The sequence below is a fragment of the Lucilia cuprina genome, chromosome 4 (assembly GCF_022045245.1).
Source record: "Lucilia cuprina isolate Lc7/37 chromosome 4, ASM2204524v1, whole genome shotgun sequence".
Taxonomy (NCBI): Eukaryota; Metazoa; Arthropoda; class Insecta; order Diptera; family Calliphoridae; genus Lucilia; species Lucilia cuprina.
The window spans coordinates 43493538-43519954 of NC_060952.1; the positions used below are offsets into that span (position 1 = coordinate 43493538).

General features: G+C 27.7%; 1 protein-coding gene across 1 annotated transcript in view; it reads left to right on the top strand.

The window, feature by feature from the left end:
* The window catches only part of LOC111674565 (neuroendocrine convertase 2), a 77305-nt gene that overhangs the window by 46120 nt on the left and 4768 nt on the right, over positions 1–26417 (top strand). The window contains exons 2-6 of the mRNA XM_023435204.2: positions 16607–16714; positions 22378–22651; positions 22719–22756; positions 23744–23820; positions 26022–26110. Of these exons, the coding sequence (XP_023290972.1) occupies positions 16607–16714; positions 22378–22651; positions 22719–22756; positions 23744–23820; positions 26022–26110 (586 nt within the window). The remainder of the gene's footprint in view (positions 1–16606; positions 16715–22377; positions 22652–22718; positions 22757–23743; positions 23821–26021; positions 26111–26417) is intronic.

Genomic DNA, 26417 nt, shown 5'->3' on the forward strand with positions numbered 1-26417 from the left:
CAGAGCTTATATTGCTGCTAACGACGACGAATACGTATAATTAAAAAACCTTAAAATAAAATATTTGGTATCAGTTAATATAGTTTGAAATGGAATCGATTCTTAAAGACCTTTTTGTTGAATAAAAACATGTAGAAGTATAATACATTATTAAGGAAAAAATTAATGAAAGGTTAAATGTCAAATTCTATGATTCTGATTGGCATCACTTATATGTACGTGTGTATGAATGTTAGTTATATAAATATTATATAGATGTATATATACAAAATTAATGTACGTAAGAACTTAATAGAAAGAAAATACAAATAGCAAAAAATAAAATATGTTTTATTAAGCCCTAAAGGAAATCTGACACATACTCTCAAATTGCACAATTTAGTTATCTTCATATACATATACACATACTATTATTCTATTAAAGATTTAACAAAGTTGAAATAGTATTTACTAACACACACTGGTACATACATTTATGGACAAAAATTGTTCAATCACTTTTTCATACAATTGTAAGTACCTTGGACATTAGACACGCCCTTAAAAATTAAATTACTTTAGATAGGTCTTATTTTAAGCCTCAACATTTGAAAAGACAATTTGAAAGCATACGGTTATAAAGAGCGCGTAACGGAAATGGAATGAAAATTATTTCCGGAATTTTGCAATATATATTTTCACAAACACTTAAGATGAATACACTTTTTAAGTACAGGTCTATTGATTACATATGTGTGTATATATGTATGTCTGTATTAACATACAAACATTTGATTGTGTCTTTATAAAGACACAATATGGAAACATTGTCTTGCATATACTTACATATACATACATATATCACACACATATTCAAACAATATTGTATCCTTATGTTTGGTTAATACACAATTTATTCAACATATGTTGGTAATTTTTCTTAAACATTTCTGGTCTGGTTGCTATTCGATTCATTTTAATGTTTAAAATACATACGGAAATATTGTTGAATTCTGTGAGACATTTTAAACGGGTACTAAGTTTTTAATTGTCAATTTAAATAGAGTGGTTTCTGTAAATATATGGAAATGGAACTACTTTTACACCGTTTCACTCTCTCATTCTTTTTTCAATCCTTAATTACAAAGTGATTTGCCAGCTGCGTATTACTCAAGTTGTAAGTAATTTACGAATCTCTAATTTTTATCGGGTATTCATCATATTCAACTGTTTGTATTCATTTAATGGATATAAATAAAAAACTAAATTGCAATAAAAAAATAAATTACTTAAATTGTTAAAATAATGAAACTGTCAAAACGAATTACGAATAAGTCGTGTAAACGGGTTAGTTTGTAATTGTTAGGTCTTTTGAGCATAAAATTATGTTAAGCCATGTTTAAATTTAATACAAGGTTTGATAATCTTGCACTGTCAAAGAGTTTGGGCCTCATTTGACCCTAGCTCCCATACAATGTCGCCTACAGAAAATGTCTTTAATGTCAAAAATTAATTTATAAAAACTATTATCGCGATAAATATAAATTCAGTACAAATAAATATTATACAAATATAAATCTATTCTATATCATTAGCTCCCATATAAACTTTTTCAGAAATTAGTTTTTAGTTCATTAATTTGCTCAAATATATCAGAAACCAGAAAATATTCAAGATAAATTCTTTTAATAATATATCATAATCAATGACCGACTGTACTTTCTTACTTGCTATTTTATTCATACAGATATTAATAGCTTATTTTAGGTTTATTATGCACATTTTCCATACAAAGTTCCTAAAATAAACCATCCATAACTTTATAAAGCATTTATGAATATGGGAATGTGTTTAAAGTTTGTTGCTCAAAAAATCAATTTATCAAATTTTTGTAGAATCGGTCTACAATCCAGATTTATACACTCATTACATTTTTATAATACCATTACTGCTTTGAAATTCATCATAAACAAGAGTTCATTTTATAAATATGATGAGTACACAAATATCTACAGAAGGTTTATAGCTTTAAAATGACAGTATAAATATGAAATTCGACAGAAACTAGTTTTAATTCAACCAAAATTTTTAGAACATATTTGACCCTATATAGTAATTCTTACAATAAATAAGTTTAATTAAATCATTTATGAAATTAAAAAAAAAATCAACAATAACTTTATTCATTATCTTAAATTACGTCCAATACGGTCAAGATCTAAATTCCGTAAATAACTTTAATTTATTATATACGGTTGATGATGGATATTTGATTATTAATGGTAGTTATTTTTTCTCTTTATTTCTATATAAAAAGCCAAGGGCAAAATAAACTTCCTGACATAACTGTACCGGATCTTAAATTTGTTACTCTGAAAAGTAGGCCTTTAAATTTTGGTAGAACTTGCGAAAAGCGAGTAATTTATTAACATTTACGATAAGTATTCTTTTATGAGGTGTGTTTTAAATGAACCGGTGAGAATAACCATAGATTTATTGAAATTAAAATTTGTAGAAATCCTGATTTCGGAAAATGCCCTTTCTGTTGTCCTGCGATTTTAAAGTTTAAGTTTCATTACACGAACAAACAAAAAGTATTAATTTGTAAACTAGTGTGATTTATTTCTTTTTGATGTTCATGTCTCTATTCATAAAAAGTTTTAAATAAATGATGTTAAAAAATATCCAATATAAATAAGCCCCTTTACTAATATTGAAATTCCATTAGTTACTTACTGCTCAAATATCTATCTATCGACCACCTCCCATCGTTATAACTTTCAATGTTGATTTTTCATTGATAAGAATTTGAGGAAAATACAAATTTCCTTTAACCGTTTAAAAGACAAAGTTTATTTTGTTTTTTTTTTTTTAAGAAAATCTCAAACACATCAACAAACCAATGTTTTGGCTTTGACTCGTTTTTTGTCATTTATTTACACCATAAATGAGAATTGACAATTTGTGTTCTTTTATTTCGTTATGTAAAAAAATGTTATTGTAGTTGTGGATTATTGACTGAAATGCCAAAGAAAAATGGGCCATTTAGGTTTATATTGTTTAGGATACAATCGATAAATAAAATAGAAAATACCTAAAATATATTTATTTTAGGTATAAGAAAAAGTGAACATTTATGTATATCCATCAGTCCATTAAATTAGTAAAATTTACTAGTTATGTACTTGGTAACTTGCAAGGCTTAATTTTACCACAACACGCCTACAGACTTTTGATTGCTATTGCGCTTTTATTTTAGCATGAAAAAAACAATGTTAAATTTATTAATAGATTTTAATTAAAATTTTGTCATTATTAGTTTAATAAAATCCGAAGAAGTTCGTTTAGGTTTAATCTCCTATATTAAAATGTTAAAAAAAGTTCGATCACTATATATAAGGAATCATTATGGCTAATTCTAGTGTTTATGCGAATATGTATACGTTGCACAGTGGGGCAGAATGGAAATTTTTTGGAAATAAATCTGGCATTTCTAAACGGCTGATCCGATCGGGATAAAATTTGGCATGAGCGTAGCCAAGGAGTATTCGAGTTTAAGTTTTGAAGATGAACCCCCCAGATGCCCCAGGGACGGAGCTGTGGCGGCTCAAAGTAGGGTACCTACGACATGTAAAATTTTTAAACTCGTGCCATTTTTTTGTTTTTCACCCAAATACAAAAATTTTTATATTTTCTGAAAGCGCTCGACGAGATCTTGAAAAAACATGCTTGGACATACTACTTATCTCTTATAATATCCGAGTTATAGGCATTTAAAAATTTAGTGATACAAAATTTACCATACCTTGGTCCGACTTTTTTTGAATACCGGGCGTAATTTTGGACCAAATGGACTCAATTTTTTCTGTTAGTTAGATAATAAAATTTTCAATAATATACAGAAAATTTCAGATAAATATCATTTACAGATCCAAAAATATACGTTTTTTAATTTAAAAATTCCAAAAAAGTTAGATTTTTGCCGTTTTTTTTGCCCAAAATGTGTCTTAACTCTTTTATTAATAAAATAAAATTTTCTTTAAGAACATATAACAATTTTATAGTTTTCTAAAAAGAATCTTTACGCAGAACGCTTTGGCGTAAAAAAACTTGTCCTATTTTTTGAAAATGTTGCCACTGCGTCCTTCCGAATATGACCTATTTTTTATCAAAACTTCAACTTTGGGCGACATGTTCTAAAATCCCAAGCTGGGATCAGAAAACTGAAAGCAGTTTTGGAAACCTCAATATGTTTTCTATTTACTCCAAAAGTATTTTCCCAGCCCTGAAAGAAATGTGGACTCTATGGGCAAAAATGTTAAAAATCCCATTTTTGGGATTTTCATTCCTATTTTTGGGAATTGCGGGATGCCCTTTGACCTTTTTAATTTTGTTTTTGCATTTTCTTATTTGAGATGACAAATTTAACAAGCGTTGAAGATTTCATTGAGTTTTGTTCATAAATAAAGATTTTGTCATATATTACATATTTGTTAAATTTCTAAAACTATGATTTATATCAAAATTTTAATAGGGTCGCAGATAGCTACAACAATTTAGTCCATATTTATCCCTTAATATCATTTTTTAGTTAGATATGGAAATTCTTGACCCTTTACAAAAAATTTCAAGCCAATATCTCAATTACATTCAAAAATATGTTCATTTAAACCTGTGTCTTTTAATTTCATATTTTAAATATTTTAGTATTAAATATGACAGAACATGTTTAAATTTTATATTTACCTATTTTCTATTTGTTTGCTTATCCTTATAATTGAAAGGTCCTATTATGCTTTAATTTTCAGAAATTTATAACTATTTTTTACCTAAATTTTTTCGACAGATCATTTCGTTCTGTTTCGTTTATGATCATGTAGGTAAAAATATACAGGTAATGATAATTTCGATTCATTCACTAATAAGAAATATCAATGACTGAATTACAGGTTATAGTAATATAGTCCTAAATGTTAATAGGTTAAACAGTTCGTAATTTTTTACTTTAGAATACCTGTATCGGAAATGACAAGAATTGGTATATAAGTAAACTTCTCAGATTTTAAGTACCATATTTAATAAATCTACAATGAAGATTACATTAAAGTACGAAGAGTTGTGTTCCGTTTTATGGAGTGTATCTTCAAAAGGGTCAGAAAGAATTGAAGACATTTCAAATTATATAAAAACTACATATAGTAGAAAAGTAGACAAAACAGGCATATCAAAAATTGAAAACTTTTTAAAACTTTTTGATGTAAAAAGTAAGTCTGTGGATGGAAATCAAAAGAAATTTCGATTAAAATTTTGTAGTTGGATGGAAACTACTACGGAAATCTCAACTTACAACACATCAGCAGGAGCGCCTTGCAAGTCATACGAAGACTTATGTTCAAGGTCAAAAAAAAGAGGGTCACACAGAAACTTTTTTCAATCTCAAATGAGGAAATTGCTGATACATTTAACGAAATGCTGAAAAAGGAAAATCAACCTATGGATGCCGTACATATTGCAACTATTCTTCTAATGCATCACCAAAACGACTTAAGCGAATTGTGGAAAGTATACCAACTCCAACATCACAATCAAATTTTACTGAAGAGGAAGCAATAGCGCTTATGTTGGAACTGGGTCTCAGTCGAAATAAGTACCAAATATTAAGGAAAGCTCTGCATGAAAAAGGACACAATATATTACCATCATACAAGGCGATCCAGGAAAAAAAACAAACTATCCTACCATCACCTATTGCTGTTAATGATGTGGAAGCTTGTATTGATATATCATCTTTGCTCGAAAACACAGCATCAAGAATTGTGTCAGACTTTTCAGAAGACCAACTAAGGAAAATTCATAACTGTGATGTGTGTCTTAATGTGTAAGTGGGGATGTGACGGTTTATCAGCACTTCCAGAATACAAACAAGCTTGTGGAAGTCGGACATTAGCAGACTACAAAAGTGTATTTATGTCATCATTAGTGCCATTACGAATTCGTTCATATTCCCTTAATCCATCATCGTCAAGCATCGGAAATTCATTTGAAGATATATGGATCAATACAACTCCGGGTTCAAAAAATTTTTGTAGACCCATTGGATTTGAATATATAAAGGAGTCAAAGAAAACAACAAAAGATTTAGTGGAATATTTAAAAGATGAAATAAATGCACTGGAGCCCATTTGCATAAAAATAAAGGAATTCTCTATTAACGTATCATATCAGCTAAGCTTAACAATGATTGATGGAAAGGTCAGCAATGCCATAACAGAAACTTCTTCCTTCTGGAGATGCTCAATATGTAATGAGAAAAAGTCGCAATTCTCAAATATAAACAAAAGCAGAAGTATTAATGAAGAAGTCCTGTCTTTCGGAATTTCACCACTTCATGCCAGAATACGATTTTTGGATTACTTTTTACACATAGCATACGACCTCAAATATAGAAGTATGCCAGAGAATCTTACTAAATCAACAAAAAATAATGAAGAATTGAAAGAACTGAGAGCTGCGGAAAAACAGAATCCAAGAAGAATTTAAAGTTCAGATGGGATTAAACATCGACAAACCACTTCCAAGTTGCGGTAGTACAAATGACGGTAATACGGCGAGAAGGTTTTTTCGTGATTTTGAAATTACTTCAAAATAACTGGAATCGACAAGGAGTTGCTTCGAAGAGTTAACACTATTTTAATGGCACTGAATAGTAAACATAAAATTAATGGAAATCGATTTGGGGAATATACATCTGAAATTTCTAAATTACTTGTATCTCTGTATCCATGGAGGGAACTAACACCAACAGTACATAAAGTATTGTGTTATGGTCAAATAATAATTGAATCGAATATTCTTCCACTTGGAGAGTTAACAGAAGAAGCCCAGGAAGCGAGGAATCGAGATTTTAAGCATGTTCAACTTTTCAGCTCAAGAAAATGCTCCAGGCAATCACAGAATGAAGATATTTTTAATAGTTTACTTCTATCTTCTGATCCTGTTCTTTCAACTATGCGAAAAAGATGGATTTGTTATGAAACTCTATCATCTCAAAACGAGGAAGATTTAAAGGACTTATATTACCTTCTGGATATGTATACCGATATGACAGATTATTTTATAGAAAATAAGTAGTGTTAAGAATTAACTATATAAGTACGTTGTAAGAATTAATTGTATTATGTTTAAGATAAACAGTTCAAATAAAAAAAGCTATTATACTAACTGATGATATTGCATTAAATTGTGTTTTATATTTCGGTGGGCGGGAAAGGTGGTTTGTGTGAGGTGATTTAGGGTTGTTGTGCGTGGCTCATAATAAATTTTTTTTTTATTGTATATACAATGTTATAGTCCTTAATAAAATAATTAACTAAATAATTTTTAAAAATTGTCCAAATATTTTATTCAACATCAAATGTATGTTCAGTCATACTTAATACTAAAATATGAAAAAGATGAAATTAAAGGACACAGGTTTAAATGAACATATTTTTGAATGTAATTGAGATATTGGCTTGAAATTTCGAGGGTTGAGAATTTCCATATCTAACTAAAAAAAGATATTAAGGGATAAATATGGACTAAATTGTTGTAGCTATCTGCGACCCTATTAAAATTTTGATATAAATCATAGTTTTAGAAATTTAACAAATATGTAATATATGACAGAATCTTTATTTATGAACAAAACTCAATGAAATCTTCAACGCTTGTTAAATTTGTCATTTCAAATAAGAAAATGCAAAAAAAAAAATGAAAAGGTCAAAGGGCATCCCGCAATTCCCAAAAATAGGAATGAAAATCCCAAAAATGGGATTTTTTACATTTTTGCCTATAGAGTCCACATTTCTTTCAGGGCTGGGAAAATACTTTTGGAGTAAATAGAAAACATATTGAGGTTTCCAAAACTGCTCTCAGTTTTCTGATCCCAGCTTTGGGATTTTAGAACATGTCGCCCAAAGTTGAAGTTTTGATAAAAAATAGGTCATATTCGGAAGGACGCAGTGGCAACATTTTCAAAAAATAGGACAAGTTTTTTACGCCAAAGCGTTCTGCGTAAAGATTCTTTTTAGAAAACTATAAAATTGTTATATGTTCTTAAAGAAAATTTTATTTTATTAATAAAAGAGTTAAGACACATTTTGGGCAAAAAAACGGCAAAAATCTAACTTTTTTGGAATTTTTAAATTAAAAAACGTATATTTTTGGATCTGTAAATGATATTTATCTGAAATTTTTTGTATATTATTGGAAATTTTATTGTCTAACTAACAAGAAAAAATTAAGTCCATTTGGTCCAAAATTACGCCCGGTATTCAAAAAAAGGCGGACCAAGGTATGGTAAATTTTGTATCACTAAATTTTTAAATGCCTATAACTCGGATATTATAAGAGATAAGTAGTATGTCCAAGCATGTTTTTTCAAGATCTCGTCGAGCGCATTCAGAAAATATAAAAATCTTTGTATTTGGGTGAAAAACAAAAAAATGGCACGAGTTTAAAAATTTTACATGTCGTAGGTACCCTACTTTGAGCCGCCACAGCTCCGTCCCTGGGGCATCTGCGGGATTCATCTTCAAAACTTAAACTCGAATACTCCTTGGCTACGCTCATGCCGAATTTTATCCCGATCGGATCAGCCGTTTAGAAATGCCAGATTTATTTCCAAAAAATTTCCATTCTGCCCCACTGTGCGTTGAGTCCTTAAGTTATAAAACAATTTATTAAGACATTTTTCTGGTGAAATACATGTTATAGCGTCATAAATAACATTTTATAAAAGTAATAAATTAAATATTTATACCATACACCACAATAGTGGGGAGGGTATTGTGCGTTTGTGCTGATGGTTGTAATATCAAAAAATCCGTTTATGTCTCTATGTAAACCTTTTGCACACTCAACAGGTCGCATGATAATTTTATGATATTTGGCTCATACTCTTCTTTTGGCAAAAGGATAATGGTTAAAATTGGTCCATAATCCATTATTTAACAAAAATTGCCAAAACTTAGTTTTATAGATGTTTAAACAACATTTCCAATATTTGTAATGATCCGACCTCATTTCACCCTTTGAAGTAGACATAAATTCCCCTACCAATATTTATAAGAATAGGACCATATTTATCCCTATCCCATATGATATTATATGGTCTGCCATGCCCGACGATACTTTCTTACTAATGTTTTTAAACTACACTTTTCATCTTACCATACTTGCCAGTGGTAAAGTTAGCCATTTTCTGAAGGGAACCATACATGAGGTTAGGGTCGGTCATGGACCGATCCTCATACAATTTATCAGCGAATTTTAAGCCAAATGCGCCCCGCTGAATTCAATCTGTTATTTCTAGATTTAATCTGGGAATGAAGATATCGTGTCCTGAAGTTATAACAGCGCCAAGGCAACTTTTTTTACAAAATGTCAAAGTTTATTTTTTTTTAAGTCAACATTAAAATAAAGGCTTAACATCTCAAATATTTTATCTCTTCTTCGAGATATCTTTATCTAAATCTATATTACAATAAATTAACAAAAACTGTATATTTCCGTACTATAACTTATGAAAAAATATTCAATTCGTATGAAAATACTTTTTTAATTGTTTTAAAATCTGCTACAGTTTCTGAGATATATTGAAAAATTCGGTTACTATAACTGAATATATGGTGTACATAACTATTTTTGTTATTTATTCGGTAATGTGGTTTGAAATTATTGGTATTTGCAACTGATATATTATTTATTGAAAACAAATTTGTGGATTTTGTGTATTTTAAAACATATTTATATGATGAAAATTTGATGTTTATGTGTCGGAAATTTTGCTCTTCATCCTGTCCAACATATCCAAAGGAGTACTACATTTCCGCAGCTGTAAAATTGTAAAAACTAAAATAACACAAAATATATTAGAAGATAAAAAACATATTAAACATTACCTTTTCTATCCGATCTTTCCGATTTTATTTATCCGCAAATTCAATTTGGCTTTTTTTAAATATAAATTCATTTTATTTTATATATTTTTATAAACGTCAACTAAAATCACCAACTTATTGGTTGTGAACATCGAATTTGATTCCTCTAATCATCATTCAATTTTAAATAATGTTTCCATTGATAATTGGTTGTAGTGCTCAATATTTTTTACTCTCTACTATTTTTCGGTTGCAACGACTAATATTTGATGTTCTGACGATTTAATTCTAAATTAAAATCGGCTTCATTTACTGAATTTACAAAAAAATTTAATAACCGATACAATTCAGTTCAAATTATTGATATGGAAATTGTTAAAACAACCATTCGATTATAATTATGGTTTTTTAGTACTGAATATAGAAAATTTGTTAATTTTACAGATTTTTAATAACAGCAATAGAATTTTAATTAATACATGTATACCTAAATATTTATTGTTTTAACAAAATCTTCATCTGTTTTGCTATTTCAATTAAATTTTCTGGCAAATTGTATAAATTGTGCAAATATTTAACAAAGTTTAACAAAATTCAAGGACTCTGTCAGTCAGTCTAAACATAATTTTTACACAATGATGCCTTTTTCATGTTTTTATATGAACATCACAAAAAAAAAAACAATGAAAACATTTTTTATTTTTTTAACACCTACAAAAATAGAAATTTAAGTGTAAGAACAATTTTAGATGAAATTCTTCGAATATATGTATGTGTGTGTATTCCAATGTTTAACAAGGCACCTGAGAAAAAGAAACAATAGAGAAACAATAAAGGTAAAACCAACGTATTAAAGACATGAATAAAATTTTGGTGGGTAATCAAATTGTAAAGCGGAACCAGAGGTATTCATCCGGATTTTATTGCATGAACTGGCTTCTTTTCTTTTATTTTATAGTAGATTTTCTAGTAAAAAATTAAGCAGTAATTTAGTTTATAGTCCAGTTATATTGTTTCTCTATTACAGCTACTACTAATTATAGACAACAATACAATTTTACGAAATGCTACAAAAAGTGGAAAAATTACAGGACTGTAATAAATGGTTATAGTGTAGAGTAACGAAGAAGGAGAAGGTGAACTAATTACAAGAATATGAAAATACATAAAAAGAAAATCCTTTAAGTTTTATTATTAAGCTTAAAGGATATATTCTGTATATAGATATATAAAAGGATGAAAAGAAAATGTAACAAAATGGCCATTTTGAAATTGATAACAATTTGCTATTTTTGTACCTGTAATTCATCTGTTTTTGTTACGTAAGCATATGTCTATAGTATTTGTTTACTAAATACACTCCTTGTTTTAACATCCACCACAATCAGTGGTGAAACACATACACATAATCCGAGACCCAACAAAGTATCTATATGAATCATGCGGGTCCTTATCAAATTTCAACCTGTGGTTACTTAACCAGAAAGCTCTTACAAGAAATTGAAAAAGAGTCCAGTTGAAAAAATATAACATAAATTTATTTTGTGAAAACAAATTTAAAAAACATTAAATGCTTTCAACAACAGTGACGAAATAGCTTAATTCTTTTGGACAATTTTAGTGGAAAAGTAATATTTGTTTGAAAAAAACTCTTTGTGACCAAAATTTCCAAATTTGAAAAAATATTAAAAATTTTTTTTCGAGTGATTGTAAAAATAATGGGAATTTTAATAAAGTTGAATCAACTGCATAAACTCCTAAACAAATGTAGTATCAGCTACTCTGTTAATTCTTGATATACAAACATATTTACACCATTATCCTGTAAATATCTTTAATTAATTGACACTTACAGAACATCAATGTATAAGCGCAAAAGTTTCTGGAGGATAGTTTTTACAACGATCCGTTATTTGTTAATTTTTTTTAAATCTCGAAAATATTCATTGATGTCCGATGCAATTTGGTATTGAATACGAACAAAATGTAAATGTAAACCGATTTTACGTAAAAAGTTATGAGTAAAAACATCAGACTATCATACAAAGGTACCTACATATTCCCGGAAATAAATATCGGCATCATCAACTAATTTTATACATTAATACATTCTGTATCGGTATACATTAGGTCTTAGTTAGTTACATAGTTTAAAGGGAGGATGTTTATATGTACATCAAATCTAAATGAAAACACATAGGCCTTTATCGGGCCTGCTGGGAATCAACCTGGGAATCAACCTTACCACCACCGATCTACCAGACTAGTACACTAACTACTAACGCAATGAAGGCCACATTAGGTTTTAGTTTCTATTTATTTCGTAAAATCATTTAATTGTACATAATTAAAAATAAAGATACATATCGTAATAATATTCGACATTTATATATTTTGTTTATGTTTTGTTAAAACATATCACTCTGCAAAAAATTTCTCTGATCTGGCCCACGTCTATAACTGCGTAAAAGATATAATATAATATAAAGATATCAGGATAAAGAAAGTCGTTATGAATGTTTTTAAAGTAAATATAAAACACCTTACCATATAAGGTCCACTTTTGAAAATTCATTTTACGAACATACATACCGGGATAAAATTCATTTCATTTTTACCGGACCGGTCCTAAAATCGAAATAAAATTGTTCTTTTTATACATATATGTAAATCAGTCTGCCAATTTTCTTTCTGAAGATACTTAGTACTTAATAAAGAGATAAAACTCGTAATAAATATATTTAGAGTAATTTCGTTATTTACCTGTAGAGAATTAATACTATATACTACTAAGTATGTATGTATAAAGAAAGTACTTAAGGAATTGGAAATGATAGTACCTATTTAAAAGAGTTTTAATTATAAGTAGCTTTAGGTAAAGAGTAATTTAAATTCGTCATTGTTGAATATATCACTCTAACTTGTTTCGTAATTTTATTAAATTTATTTAAAGTTTTGAAAGCAAATTATAGATTTATTTTAAAATTACTGCTTTTAATTAACCCAATTAAAATTTTTATTGTCAGCATTTAAAACACCACTGTAAATACGAAATAATTAGTTGAAAAAATATCCTTAAATATGTATTTATTCTCATTTAATGCTTTTAACTATAAAGACCATAAATAGCTATTTATCTAAAATATTATTTTAAAATACAAAATAGTATATCAAAAGGGGAGCAAACAATGTAAAAGTGTTTCCAGATAGTATTATGAAAAGAAAATAATAATTCACAAAATGTTAATTTCCTTACTTGGAACAACAAAAAAGTTTGTAGTATGATTCAATGGCAACACTGCATTCAACATTTGTACATATTTACAAACAAAGTACAACAACATTACCAACATACAATTATGGTTCAGCTAAGTTCAGTTACTACAAAGTCAGATTTAATATTATAAATTTTAGAATCGAATATAACCAAATAAGAATGTTTTATTCGGCGGTGACGAATCTTATATACCCACCATTATAACGGGAAGTGTTAAAGTTGAGAGTCAGTACACATAGAAGAAGCCTGTCTTCTGATTTCGGTTTTATCACGTTTTATTTGTGTACATAAGACGTTAACATGAACATTTTCTTAAGTATAAATTAATGAATAATATTTAAGGAAAAATTTATCTCCCACGATCGCATCATTATTTGTAATTTGTTTTAAACTATGTACATTATTCTAGTTGGCTCAATTGTGAATAGCAAACAAAATGTCGTTACAATTTTTGATCCTTTCAGCGGATGTAGGAAGATATTTTATAGTTCTACGACTCTTAAATCTATATGTTATAAATTAAATGACAGAACTTATTTAAGTACATAACAAATTTTTTGTGTGTGGATGTTAAAAAAAAATTAAGAAAATATTTCTAAATCATATCTCTTAGTTTGTTAGTCGTTAAAATTCGTTCGTATCTGCAACAGTAACTGCTGTATTTAGTTGTTTGTGTGAAAGAAAAGTGCAAAGTTGAAAAAAGCAATTTAATATATACGCTAGTGGCTTTTTGGCACTGTTTAACAAAAAGCAAATGAGCCACAAAATAGACTATTAAAATGAAAAACAAAAACTGAAAAAAGTTTCGTTTTAATAAGAGATGAAAACTAATACATATACCGTAATACCCGCATCCTTACACACACTTGTTAGCTTAATTCTATATACACGTGTAACTTTACGTTCCTTTTAACCGGAAACATTTTCTTTTAAGTTAGATAACAAAATGTATACATACAAACATACTTTAAATGTATTTTTCGTGTCTCACATATTTACACAGCTTTTTAGATGATTTAACATATTTATTTTGGAGTTTTGTTAAAATTTAAATATAATCTCCTTAAAGTTTTATCTTTAATTTTTAACAAAAGTTATGTATTTTGTTTTTAAAAGCTGTTGTAAAAATATATAAAATAAATGTGAAAACAAAATGATAAAGCCGAAACTAAAATACATCTTCATATATCAGATTAAAAGAAAATCAGTACTAGAGTACTTCAAAGTAAAGCAGACGGTAAGTTGTAGCCATTGAAAAGTAAGTAGTAATATAAGTGCAACCCATTACGAGTTTTTATTTATTTATTAGTAGTGTACAGAACAAATTTTCTTATAGACTCATTAAATATAAAACTATTATATTTTAGACTTAGTTTTTGTTGCATTGAATTGCAAGGAATACCGTTTAGAGTATTTAAGTAATTTAATTATTTATTTAATTGACTATTTACATATTTTCTATGATGTAAACCGATATAAAACAGATTTCTATGAAGAAAAGGTAATCTGACTGGTACATAAATTACCTTATCAATGTCGGTAGAAGAATTCACGTCTACTTCAAAATTATTTATTTAATAGTGTTTATAAGTGAATTTTGACCTTCAAGCCATTTTGTGAAGGTTGTATGGGGGCTAATTACAAAAATCGGTAGTGTCATTTAAAGTTCTATAAAGTTCATTAAAGTTCTATAAAAGTTTTGCCGATTGTTGTAATTTAAAGTGCTATAAAACTAAGTTTTGCCGATTGTTGTATGGGAGCTATTCGAAATATTGAACTAATTTCAACCATTTTCAATAGCGTTCGTTCTGATTATCTGAAAAATTACATGGAAATACAGACAGACGGACATAGCTAAATCGACTAAGAAAGTGATAATGAGCCGATTGGTATATCTTAAGGTCCAATATTTTTGGATGTTACAAACATCAGCACAAACGCATAATACCCACCCCACTATGATGGTGTAGGGTATAAAAAAATACAGATAGACGGACATAGCTAAATCGGCTTACCTATTTATAAGAATGCATACATGTATAGAATGAATACGTATGTATGTTTTATATAATGAAAATGCCTTTCTTACAAAGGACATGTGTCCTACAATAGAAATTTAAGAATTATTTGTTTGTGATAGTAAGAATTTGCAAACAAAAGCAACAGTTCATCTCAAATGTTGGAGAAACAAATATTTAAATCTTCTCAGTTGAAATTAATCAAAAAGGTTTCGATTTTGTTTATACCCTACATTGCTATAGTAGGGAGGGTATTATGTGTTTGTAACACTCAAAAATATTGGTCCTACACCTTAAAATATACCGATCGGCTCAGAATCACTTTCTGAATCGATTTAGGAGGTTGCAAATTTCAAGATAATTTGATGAAATTTGGCCCATGTTAAATAGCGTTTGTCCTTGAACATGGTTAAAATCGGTCTATTATTTCGCTAGCCCGAATAGGGCTTTCGGGCTCATAATTATGTTAAATATTCTAGTATGTCAACAAAAATCGTCAAAACTTAGTTTTATGTAAGTTTAAATGATACTAAAATTGACTTAGAAACACTAATAACACGATTAAATTTTACATAAACAACTTTTAAATAGACGCCAATGCTTCTACCAAAATTAATAAGGATAGGCCCATACTAACCTACATATAAAACTCCTTGTAAATTTTTTTGTAAAATAAAAAAAAAAAATAGTTTCATTCACAACTTCAAACTATATTTTTCATATCAAATTCAAACAATAAAAATACGTTCCGATGGACTACTTATTCTATTAACAGGGCACTCAATTTTATCAAATACATATGCATTTATAAATGGAAATAAAATTGAAAATAAACTGGAAAATGTTAATAGTAAAATTCTACAATATTGTTAAATATTTTCATTGAATATTTAAACGGAACAGAAATGCAAAAACAAAAGAGAATTATTTAAAAAGTCTTAAGTTATTTAGTTTTAAATGAAATACAATTTGAGAATATTTATATAGTCTTTTTAAGTTTCTATTAATTTTTTTGGTTTAACATTTCGTTATAAAAACAAACAGGAAACAAAAAATAAATACCTATTAATTGTGAAAATAATACCCTAATTAATAAGTATTTCCATTTATTAAAATTAAATATTAATATTGCCATGGCACAACTATTAGGTGGTGTTATTAGTGGAGAATTCCTTATATTTTGACTTTTTAATTAGGTAAGATTTATTCATGTGTAATAATGAAAAATGATTTGCTCTTGCGTTGGTTAAAATCATGAATATTTATTAAGTAATTTATTCTTCAAGCTCACAGATGTGATGATTCTGCTAATTTGATTTGTTATATTTTTATTACGGAAATTACTCATGCATTTTGGTGAGATGTCAATTGTTAATGAAGAATTTATTTTTTTGTTTGTCTTATTTTAGCTGGTGGGTGGCCAGGGGCATGAATATCATTTCAAACATCGGACTTTGCCACATGCTCGTTCAAGAAGAAGTATACCGCACACACGTCTACTGAAAAGTCATCCAATGGTAAGTTCAAATATTTATGAATACATTAAGTTTAGTTAATACTGTGAACCTTTTAGTCAAACTATCCAATTAAAGAAATTTCTATAAATATTAAATAACATGTTTTTCATTAAGACATAAATAAAAATTCAAATGCTAAAACTAATTTAAATCAAATTTAAAGAAGAAATAAATATAAAACTGACTGTTTTAATAAACACTATATATAATATAATTAAAACTTGAAGACTTCATATCTTAAAATATTAAAGTTTATTATTTGCATAAAGATTTAACCCAGTATTCATAAAAATATTAATCGCTTATTTAAATTTATTACTCATATTCTCCTCACAAAATTACTAGAATAAAGGCCCAACTGTAATGTACATAAGCTAGCTTAAGGAAATGTAAAAAACGAACGAGAAGTGCTTAAGAAAATCCGAAGAAACTTAGGTGGCTAAGTTAATTTAGTGTCGTAGAATCTAGTGACATCCCCCGTTTTGAAAAGTTGGGTCAAAATCGGGAGATATTGCGTTTTAAAGTATGAACTTTTATGAGGTGATATTATATTTTTTTAAATTTTGAAGAAGGTTTTCATGCATAGACATACTATGTATAAATGCATAACAACTAAATATAAATGCATAATAATTTAAATGGACTCTAAACTGAAAATAATCCATGCTCTACTTTACGAAAAAAATTTCGTAACTTCTATTTTCGTAATATTTACAAAAATTTCGTGTATAATAGTAAAAATTATTAAATAAAACCCTTTTCTATTTTTACGAAAGTACGAAAACCTTTCGTAATACTTTTTTCTTAAATTTAAGCGAAATTAAACATAATGATATTAATTAAATTATGACTAAATAATACATTTTTATAAAATTTAAAAAAAAGTATAATATTATTCACGAATTATTTTCATAAAAAAAATTTAAAATTCGTGTGAAGAATAATAATTTTTTTCAAGAATATTTTGCATTATACTAAAATATTTCGTACAATTTCGTAAGAATTTAGTGGTGCGAAACAACGAGCGATTCGTACAATGTACGACATTTTTCGTATATATTAGGCATGGATTTTTTTTAGTGTAGTTTTCTATGCGTGTGAGTTTTTTTTTTTATTTTTTATATTTAAATTATCAAAAATAACCTCAGACAGTTTAAAATTTTTAACAGTTTAAACTTTAAAATGCAATATCTCCCGATTTTGACCCAACTTTTAAAATGGGGTATGTCACTAGATTCTACGACCGAAAATTAAGTTCTAGTGTTTCGGTGTTTTCTGTGTCTTTTTGAAAGTTGAATTTTTACGTACAGTGTTATTAAAAGAATATTATATTTAATAGAAACTTATTCCATTATGATTTTAGCACGATAACAAATTCATCTTTAACTGCACATTCATATCGTTTTAATAAATTATTTACTAATAAAAATCACTTTGAACTTATCGTTCAAATGATTTTTTTCCAAGGTTACAGTGTTAATAACATCCAACGAACAAATTGAGCAAAATAAAGAGATGAACATTCGCATAATTTATAAATAATTTGTTTTTAATTGTATAAATTGCTTATATCCCAGTGAAAATATCATTAATCAAAACAGTTTTGATAACAAATAAAAATCAATTAAGTCGATGTTTACACCAATGAAAGAATGTTAAGGCGGCAACGAGTTTCATGCTTTTCTCTGAAAAATATCAACTTGTGAATTACAAATACAGTGATAAAGTCATGGAAATTGAACTTTTCAAGCTTAAAATATTATTGACTACTTACACATTTTCTGCACGATTTACAAAGAAAATATTAAAAGAACATTGATTGATTCAATTAAATATTTAATAAAATTTGTAAACTTAGGTTTAAAAAAATGAGATATGATGAGATGAGAGAAATGAGATGAGATTTAGTTGTAAACCTATTTTAGTATAACGATTTTACTGATTAAATTGCTCTATGGGTTGACTGAATAATAATAATTAAAATATATTTAACTCATAATTACAGCAATAATAAATAATGAAGAGTTCTTTTTTGTCAATTAGAGTTTAAGCATTCATACAAAACCGAGAGATTAATAATTAATATTAAATCGAAGAAAGGTCAAGTACTGTCTGCTATTCCTTTTTTACATTAAGAATGTTTTTATTTGTTGTCTGACGCCACAGCACAACAGTTTAATATTATGGTTTTGTAATTATAATTAATTGTAGGATTGAATTTTTGAAAATCAATGTTATTATTTAAGTTGCTGATAACTTTGAGAAACAAATTTAATAAGCTTATACTCTCTGAAGCATTGTTCTAATCCATTTAACCTCACAGACCGCTTGAGGAATTTATTTATTATCGCGGACCCCCATGTATATCTTGATTGTAATTGTTCAAAATAATTGTTCGTTAATCTCTAGGTTAAATAAATATTGAGATATATAATAATCCTGTTCATTGAGAATATAACTTATTAGATGAAATCTTAACTTTCACGTTCACTTTATGTCAATGCGTTGGCGCTAACTTGCAAGGTATCGAAAATGTTTCTTTATTAAGTATCGTCGACAGGTTCTACAAGAGTCGCGGTTTTCAATATCAATAAAGTATTGAATTGATTAATAACTGTCAGTTTTTAACCGTTATGTACCCACGCTGGTCTTAGTGTTGCTATGTATGTATGTGCACCGTAACACTGCAAAAATTCATAGAGTACATGATCCATTTAGGTTATTCCAAAATGACTCCTTGCAATATGTTTAAAAATATTACAAAATAATATTTTCGCAAAAATTGTTATAAAAAGATTTTAAAATAAATTCAAATCTAAAATTAATATTTTACTTTAAATTAAATGAAAAAAGTAAAAATAACTGAAAAAATCAGTAGTTTTTTTTTTTTAAATTTTGTAGGTAAAAACTGGTTAGTAAAAATAATTGAAAAAAACATATATTTTACACATTTTGTAGTTTGTTTTTTTTAGTTAAATAAAGGAAAAAACATTAAAAACAACATTCAAAAATAATTGAAGATTTCCTTTTTTTAAGTGAAATGTTTGTTGTCCGTTTTTTAAATGGAATTCTATTTGTTTTAAATTACTTTCCAGAGAAATATTCGAGCATTCATATTTTCGATTTTAGATTCGTTGAGAAACTTAAATTTGGTTGAGATTCAATTATATTACTGACTTATAAGTGTAAAAAAACCTAATTATACCCTACACCACTATAGTGGGAAGTGTTTTGACCCAAAGACAAAGTCTATTGAAAATTCGGTCCATTATTTTACCTAGCCCCCATACAACTGAAACCCCCAAAATGGGCTTTTGAGATCATAATTATGTAAAATATAAATGTATCTCGATTAAAATTCGCACAACTAAGTTTTATACAATGAAATGATCGGACTTCATTTGACCCTTGCCCCCACACAAAGCCCCCTCCAGAAAGTGACTTGAATATCCGCAATTCATTTATTAGCACTGTTATTGCAATTTAATGCAGCACAAACAAATATTATATATAAATATCATATAAATAGAATCAATAATTTTTCCCATTTTATCGGGATCGGTCCACATTTACTCCTATCCCCCATATAAAGCCTCTTTTAGAAAATAATTTTTTCTTCAATAAATTCATTCAAAAATTTAAATCTGCTCGTATCCAACTTTTAGAAAAATAGTATAACTTCCCAGGTATAAAAATTTTCATTTATTTTGTCTCACTGTGTAATCGATTTGAATTTAAATTATTCCATAGAAGTATACGATTGGCAGAAAAATTATTGAAGAACGTTAAATCTCTTCTTTTTAGTCATCAGGTTTTAAAAAATTGTGGAAAGGGATTAAAACTACAAATATCCAGACATTTTACCCAAATCAAATCAATTATTAAAAAAGAATGAATGAAATTTTTGTGAATAAGAAAACGATTTATCCCCAGAGAAATACTCAATTTGGAAAAGCATCAATTATCCGTCACCGATGCAGTGATTCATTTTCATGTCATTTCATTTGTATCTTGATGGATTAAACTTTTGTTTTTTTAATATTATTTGTTTACATTTGTGTTTTTCTGTTTATTTAAAATTAAATACAATTTGAATCTTTTAAATTTATTACTATAATCTTAAAGGTGTTCACCATTGATTTTGAACGTTATGGTCAAATCTGGCGTATAAATACCATCGATGGGATAACACAAACAAGTTCTATTAGAACAAAAATATTTTTTTTTAAATGTTTAAGTTATTAAGAGACAAAATAATTTTGAGTGCTTGTATGTTGTAAAACTTTGTCATGCAAAAAATTAAGCTGACATGAGAGAACATTAGCGGCCCAGGTGCATCGATTGTAATTCAGTTTTTGTCTTTAGTAATTAATTTTGAACTTTATTTTAATATTGTAAAATGGACAAAATATTGTAATATGGACAAAATAAGCATTTTATTAAGATATAAAACACATAAATTGCATGAAAAAAAATAAAAGTTATTGCAAATTCCCCAGCACAAGATACGAAATGTGACAACAAATTTAATTGTTTTTGTTACTTGAATATTTGATTTGTTTAACGGCCGTTTTAAAACTCCAATTTTATTTTTTGAAAAATTTCTCATACAAAGTAGTGAACAAAATTTGTGAACAGATATATAAAATCTAAAAATTTTAGTTTCAGCTTCAATATAGCAAAAAACTTAAAAAAATTGTTTTTTTTTTCACTTTCAAGTGCGTATACTTAATATTTGTAATATCAATAAATAATTAACACGTATACGTACATGTGTCGTTAATAAATGCAGTAAAATTTCATTATGAAAAACTTTTCACTTTAAATGAAAAAATTTAGTTTTTGCTTTTGGTTTTATATATTTATAATTCTTTATTAAGGGCAAGAGCTACAACTTATACTCAGATATTAAAAGGTAGCGTTTACTTTTTACATTTCATATATATTTTTTTCATTTAAAATATTTTTCTACTTTGCTCCTTGTGGACCCATGAGGTCTAAATTCAAAACCTAAGCTTAACAATACTCTTTTTTGGCATATGTAATTTAAATTGAATCAGATAAACTGTTTAAATTTATAATTATTTCCGCCTTTTTTATTTCTATAGAAAGAGATCTATCACATTTCTATTTTTTTAAGAATTAATAATAATGTAAATAGTCCATTATTACAAAACATGCTAAGGTGTGCTCAATCATATTTATTTCTTATAAAGCTACTTTGTTATCTACTTTATGATTTCAGTTGTATGAAATAGTTTAATGTTAAAAGTATTAGTCAAAAGACATTTGCTACAAATAAATAAATTTTAATTTTCTTTGTAGTAAAGGCTATACTGAGATAGGCGTTTTTTGGCAAGTGAAATTTGTTTATTTTAAATAATTTGAATTTTAGAACGAATTTTAAATAAATAAAAATGATGTCAATAAACTTTTTAACCAAAAACAACTTAAATAATGCTCTAACAAAACTAATATTATAAAACAGACTAGACAGCCAGGCACAAAAATAAAGACAAGCCCCAGGGGGTAAGGCAATAATAAGTACATATATTACAATTAAAACCCTAAAAAGATAACTTGCCAAAAAATACTTACAGTTAAACAATATGAAACAATAGTAAAGAGTGTTATATACATTTATTTTTTTTTAATTTTTCTAGATTCATACAGCCGTACAACAACCCGGCTTTAAACGTGTGAAACGTGGTTTACGTCCTGCTGTTCATGCAATTCATGGTCTTAAATTCGATGCCACCTATAACACACAATCTAGTATGGAAAGTACCGAACCGACAGATCCTTACTTTCCAATGCAGTGGTATCTAAAGAATACTGGTCAGAATGGTGGTAAAGCCCGCTTGGATTTAAATGTTCAAGCTGCCTGGGATCAGGGTATTACCGGTAAAAATGTTACCACCGCCATTATGGATGATGGTAAGTTTTGGTTGTATGATATTTTGTAAGTTTTTGATAATTGTTTTAAATAAAATTTTCTTTTTAGGTGTTGACTATATGCATCCGGATTTGAAATTTAATTATGTAAGTAATAAGAACTTGAATTTGAAAACTACTGATGGCGTTCTAAGAGCTTTAGAAAAATTATTATATTAATTTTATATCCCACAACGGACTATATTATGATGATTTTCAGGTTTTAACCAAATATATAATTCTTCAAAAATAAAAAGATTACCTTAATGGTGTTCATAAATTTAATTTTTTTAAACGACTTGAAAAGGCACAACACCTTGTTTTCAGATTAATTATATTTCTGCATTTTTTCTTAATCACATTAGTCGTTGAAAAGTTTACTTTGCTGAAAATCTACTGAAGAGAAATGTTCTTAAAATACAATTGCATTATAAGAGAATAAACATGAATAATACTTTATATACGTGCGTGTATTTCGCAACTTTTTACTCATTCATCTTCAATTTCCGCTTAACAATGGCGAAAAGGAAAACAAAATAAATATAATAAACAAGTAAATACACGTTCTTATCAGCTTTAGACAAAAGCATCTTAAATTTAAACAAATAAGATTGTCTTTATCTCAAGGTAAATAATCCGTATTAGAACATGATATAAAGAAGACTATTGTAGTCTTGAGGTTTTGTAGTCTACTAGACTGAACCACTTCCTATAATAAAAGCTGTAATAAAAATTGTTTAAAAAATTCAAATGCAGCTACAGAAATCGCTAAAGATTGTATTTGCAGATTTTATTTCATGAGAAATGGTGTGTATATAAGTAAGGAGCTGTTAAATAACAACACTGACTAAAAAAATGTACTTTTCTTTGTTTGTTAATACATCTATACTCCTATACAAAATAATACCTCATTCTTTATTCAAAAGAAGTATGATGACAGAACAGTTCCTCAAGCGTTATGTTAAAATTTAAATTAACTTTTCTTTTCTATTATTTATTTTCCATTTTATTTGTACTCTGCATTTATTGTATTTTTCTCTTTATATTTTCAAACAATCAAACACCATCCTACCAAATATCTAATCATTCGAATAGAATGCTGAAGCCAGTTATGATTTCAGTAGCAATGATCCATTTCCATATCCCCGCTACACTGACGATTGGTTCAACAGGTGAGTAATAAAGAAAATAATAGAAACAAAAAGTTGTATATTTTATTTTGTATTTACCTAGACACTTTTTACATAAGATATTGAAAAAAGTATTCTTACAAGAAAATTTGCATACATTTTCAATTTTAAATAATATATTGACAAATTAAAGAAAAAGAAAAAACTTTTTGGGAAAGAGCTTAAAAGTAAATAATAATTCATTCAACCGGATATTGATAATTAAAGCTCTATTTATAACCATGTTATAGTTAAAGAGAATTTCACTGAATTTTACAATTTTTTTTAAGTGTTGATCGACGCTCTTAATTTTAATGAACCGTAAAATATGGTGTGGTAAATTGTGAATAGTACTTTTTAACTCAAAATGAAGTTTAATTTTCAAGTGTATCAATAAAATCGACAAAACTTAGTTTTATAAAAGTCCAAATAATACATAATGATCGGACCTCATTTGACTCTAGTCGCCATACAAACTCCCCTATAGAAAATTACTCAAAATTCAATTAGAAATACTATTAACATTATGAAACTCTGCATAAATAACTAATAAGGCGTTAATTTCTCTACAGAAATTTATAAGAATTTATTTATTTTTACCCCCACATAAACCCGCTTGTAGAAAATCTTTTTTTTTCTACAAAGTAAAAATATATCAGAATTATAGTAAAGAAATATTTAAATGGTTTTAAGTAATCAACATATTTAACGCAACTGTACGATGTTGCATGGTCGGCCATTCTCGGTAAGGTTTGTACTTCCACCACCACTTACCTCCGGTAGGTTAGTGGTTAGTGTTCTAGTCTGGTAGACCGGAGGAGGTGGGTTCGATTCCCACCTGAGACACTGGTTAAGGAACGCACAACAGGCCCGATAGAGGACTAGGTGTATTTCTTAGGATTTGATGTATATACATCCTCCTTTCAAACTAACTAACTAACTACCACTTACTTTTAATCTACTACTTACAGTCTGCATTATTTTTGTAATTCTTAATTGCGTGTCAAGAATTGTGTTTTATAAAAAGGAAAATAACATTAAGTTTGTATCTGAAAACCATTATTTGACGCGCAATAATATCCCTGGTTCGTATTCTTACTTGCTCCTTTTTATTATTAAAAACAAAAGAACTTACTCAGCAACTTCTTTGTAAGCAAAATTTACCTTTTTAACTCCCTATTTGTAAGCAAGCGTAGAAGTACTTGCTTCCAATAACATAACCGTGTTAAGGTAATGAGTTAAAATGCTTATGATGAAGAAGTGAAAAGTAGTTTTATTAGCATTTTAACTCATTACTTTTCAAATTAAGTTTTTCATGTGATATTATAGCAATACTAATATTCATAAGTAAATTATTATTTAACATAAATTCAAAATGTCCTAATCAAGGATCCAGTTGTATAGAGCTAGATGAATGGTCTGGATTTATTTCAATAGGCTTAGTTATTTGATCAAATTAACTTATTATTCAACTCAGAAAATGATTCCAAGTCGATTGATATATTTTTAGGAGGCTATATAACTAATATATTTGTTTTATATCTTATTTAGAGTATACTACTTTTTGACTAAATTATGGCTTTAATATTAGCGATTAAAAAAGGCGATCTTTACGTATTATACATCAAAACTTGTCCCTGAATGCTTGTAGTCACATAAGGTGATCTTGAGAAATTTGATAATTACCCTTTATGGTTTATTACAGCTCAATATTGTAGTGTTTTCAAGACAGTTATACGTTGAGGGTATATGATCACTGGAAACTTGTGACCTTGTATTGATGCATTCAAAAAGCTATATTTCAAATTTCATAGAATTATTTCCAAAATAACGGACACTGTTAAGACTTCGAAAGCTTTTCTGAAACATAAGTTATATGTACAAGATCCTGTGTTATTTTGATTATGACAATAACAAAAATATTTATCACAATTATATTTTACATTGTGAAATTATTTTTTGTAAGCTAATTTTATTAACTCTTTTTGTTTTAAATTCAACTTTTAATTTAGGTCACATTTTGTGAAACAAAGGATTAACGTTTAAAATAATTTTTCAAAAACTTCCCAGTATTTTTCATACAAATATAGTTTTATAAAATGTGGGGGTAATTTACGAAAAATATGTTTGTCTATTTTCCAAAGTTTAAGTTCCATTTTGCTATAATTCATTTTTTCATTTTCCATTCATTTTTCTACTTATAGCCATGGTACTCGTTGTGCTGGTGAAGTTGCTGCTGCCAGAGATAATGGCATTTGCGGTGTTGGTGTGGCTTATGACAGTAAAATTGCGGGTAAGTGACGCAAAATGTTGGATTAAACTGCATTTTTATTTGTAATCAGAAACGACATACACACAATAACAAACAAATATTAACAAACAATGAGATTTTGGTTTCCATTGAAATGTGTTGCCATGTGGCAGTGTGGTGATAATTGAAAGTGCTGCAAAAAATAATAGTTGGGTTAAATGTGGTAAAAACTTTTGCTTTGATATTAATTGCCTTTAGAATGAGCAAGTAAATCAAGTGGAGAGGAAATTAAATTGAATTTCAAATAATCTAATTACTGCGGGTAGTTTCAAACACTTGATAATTTATT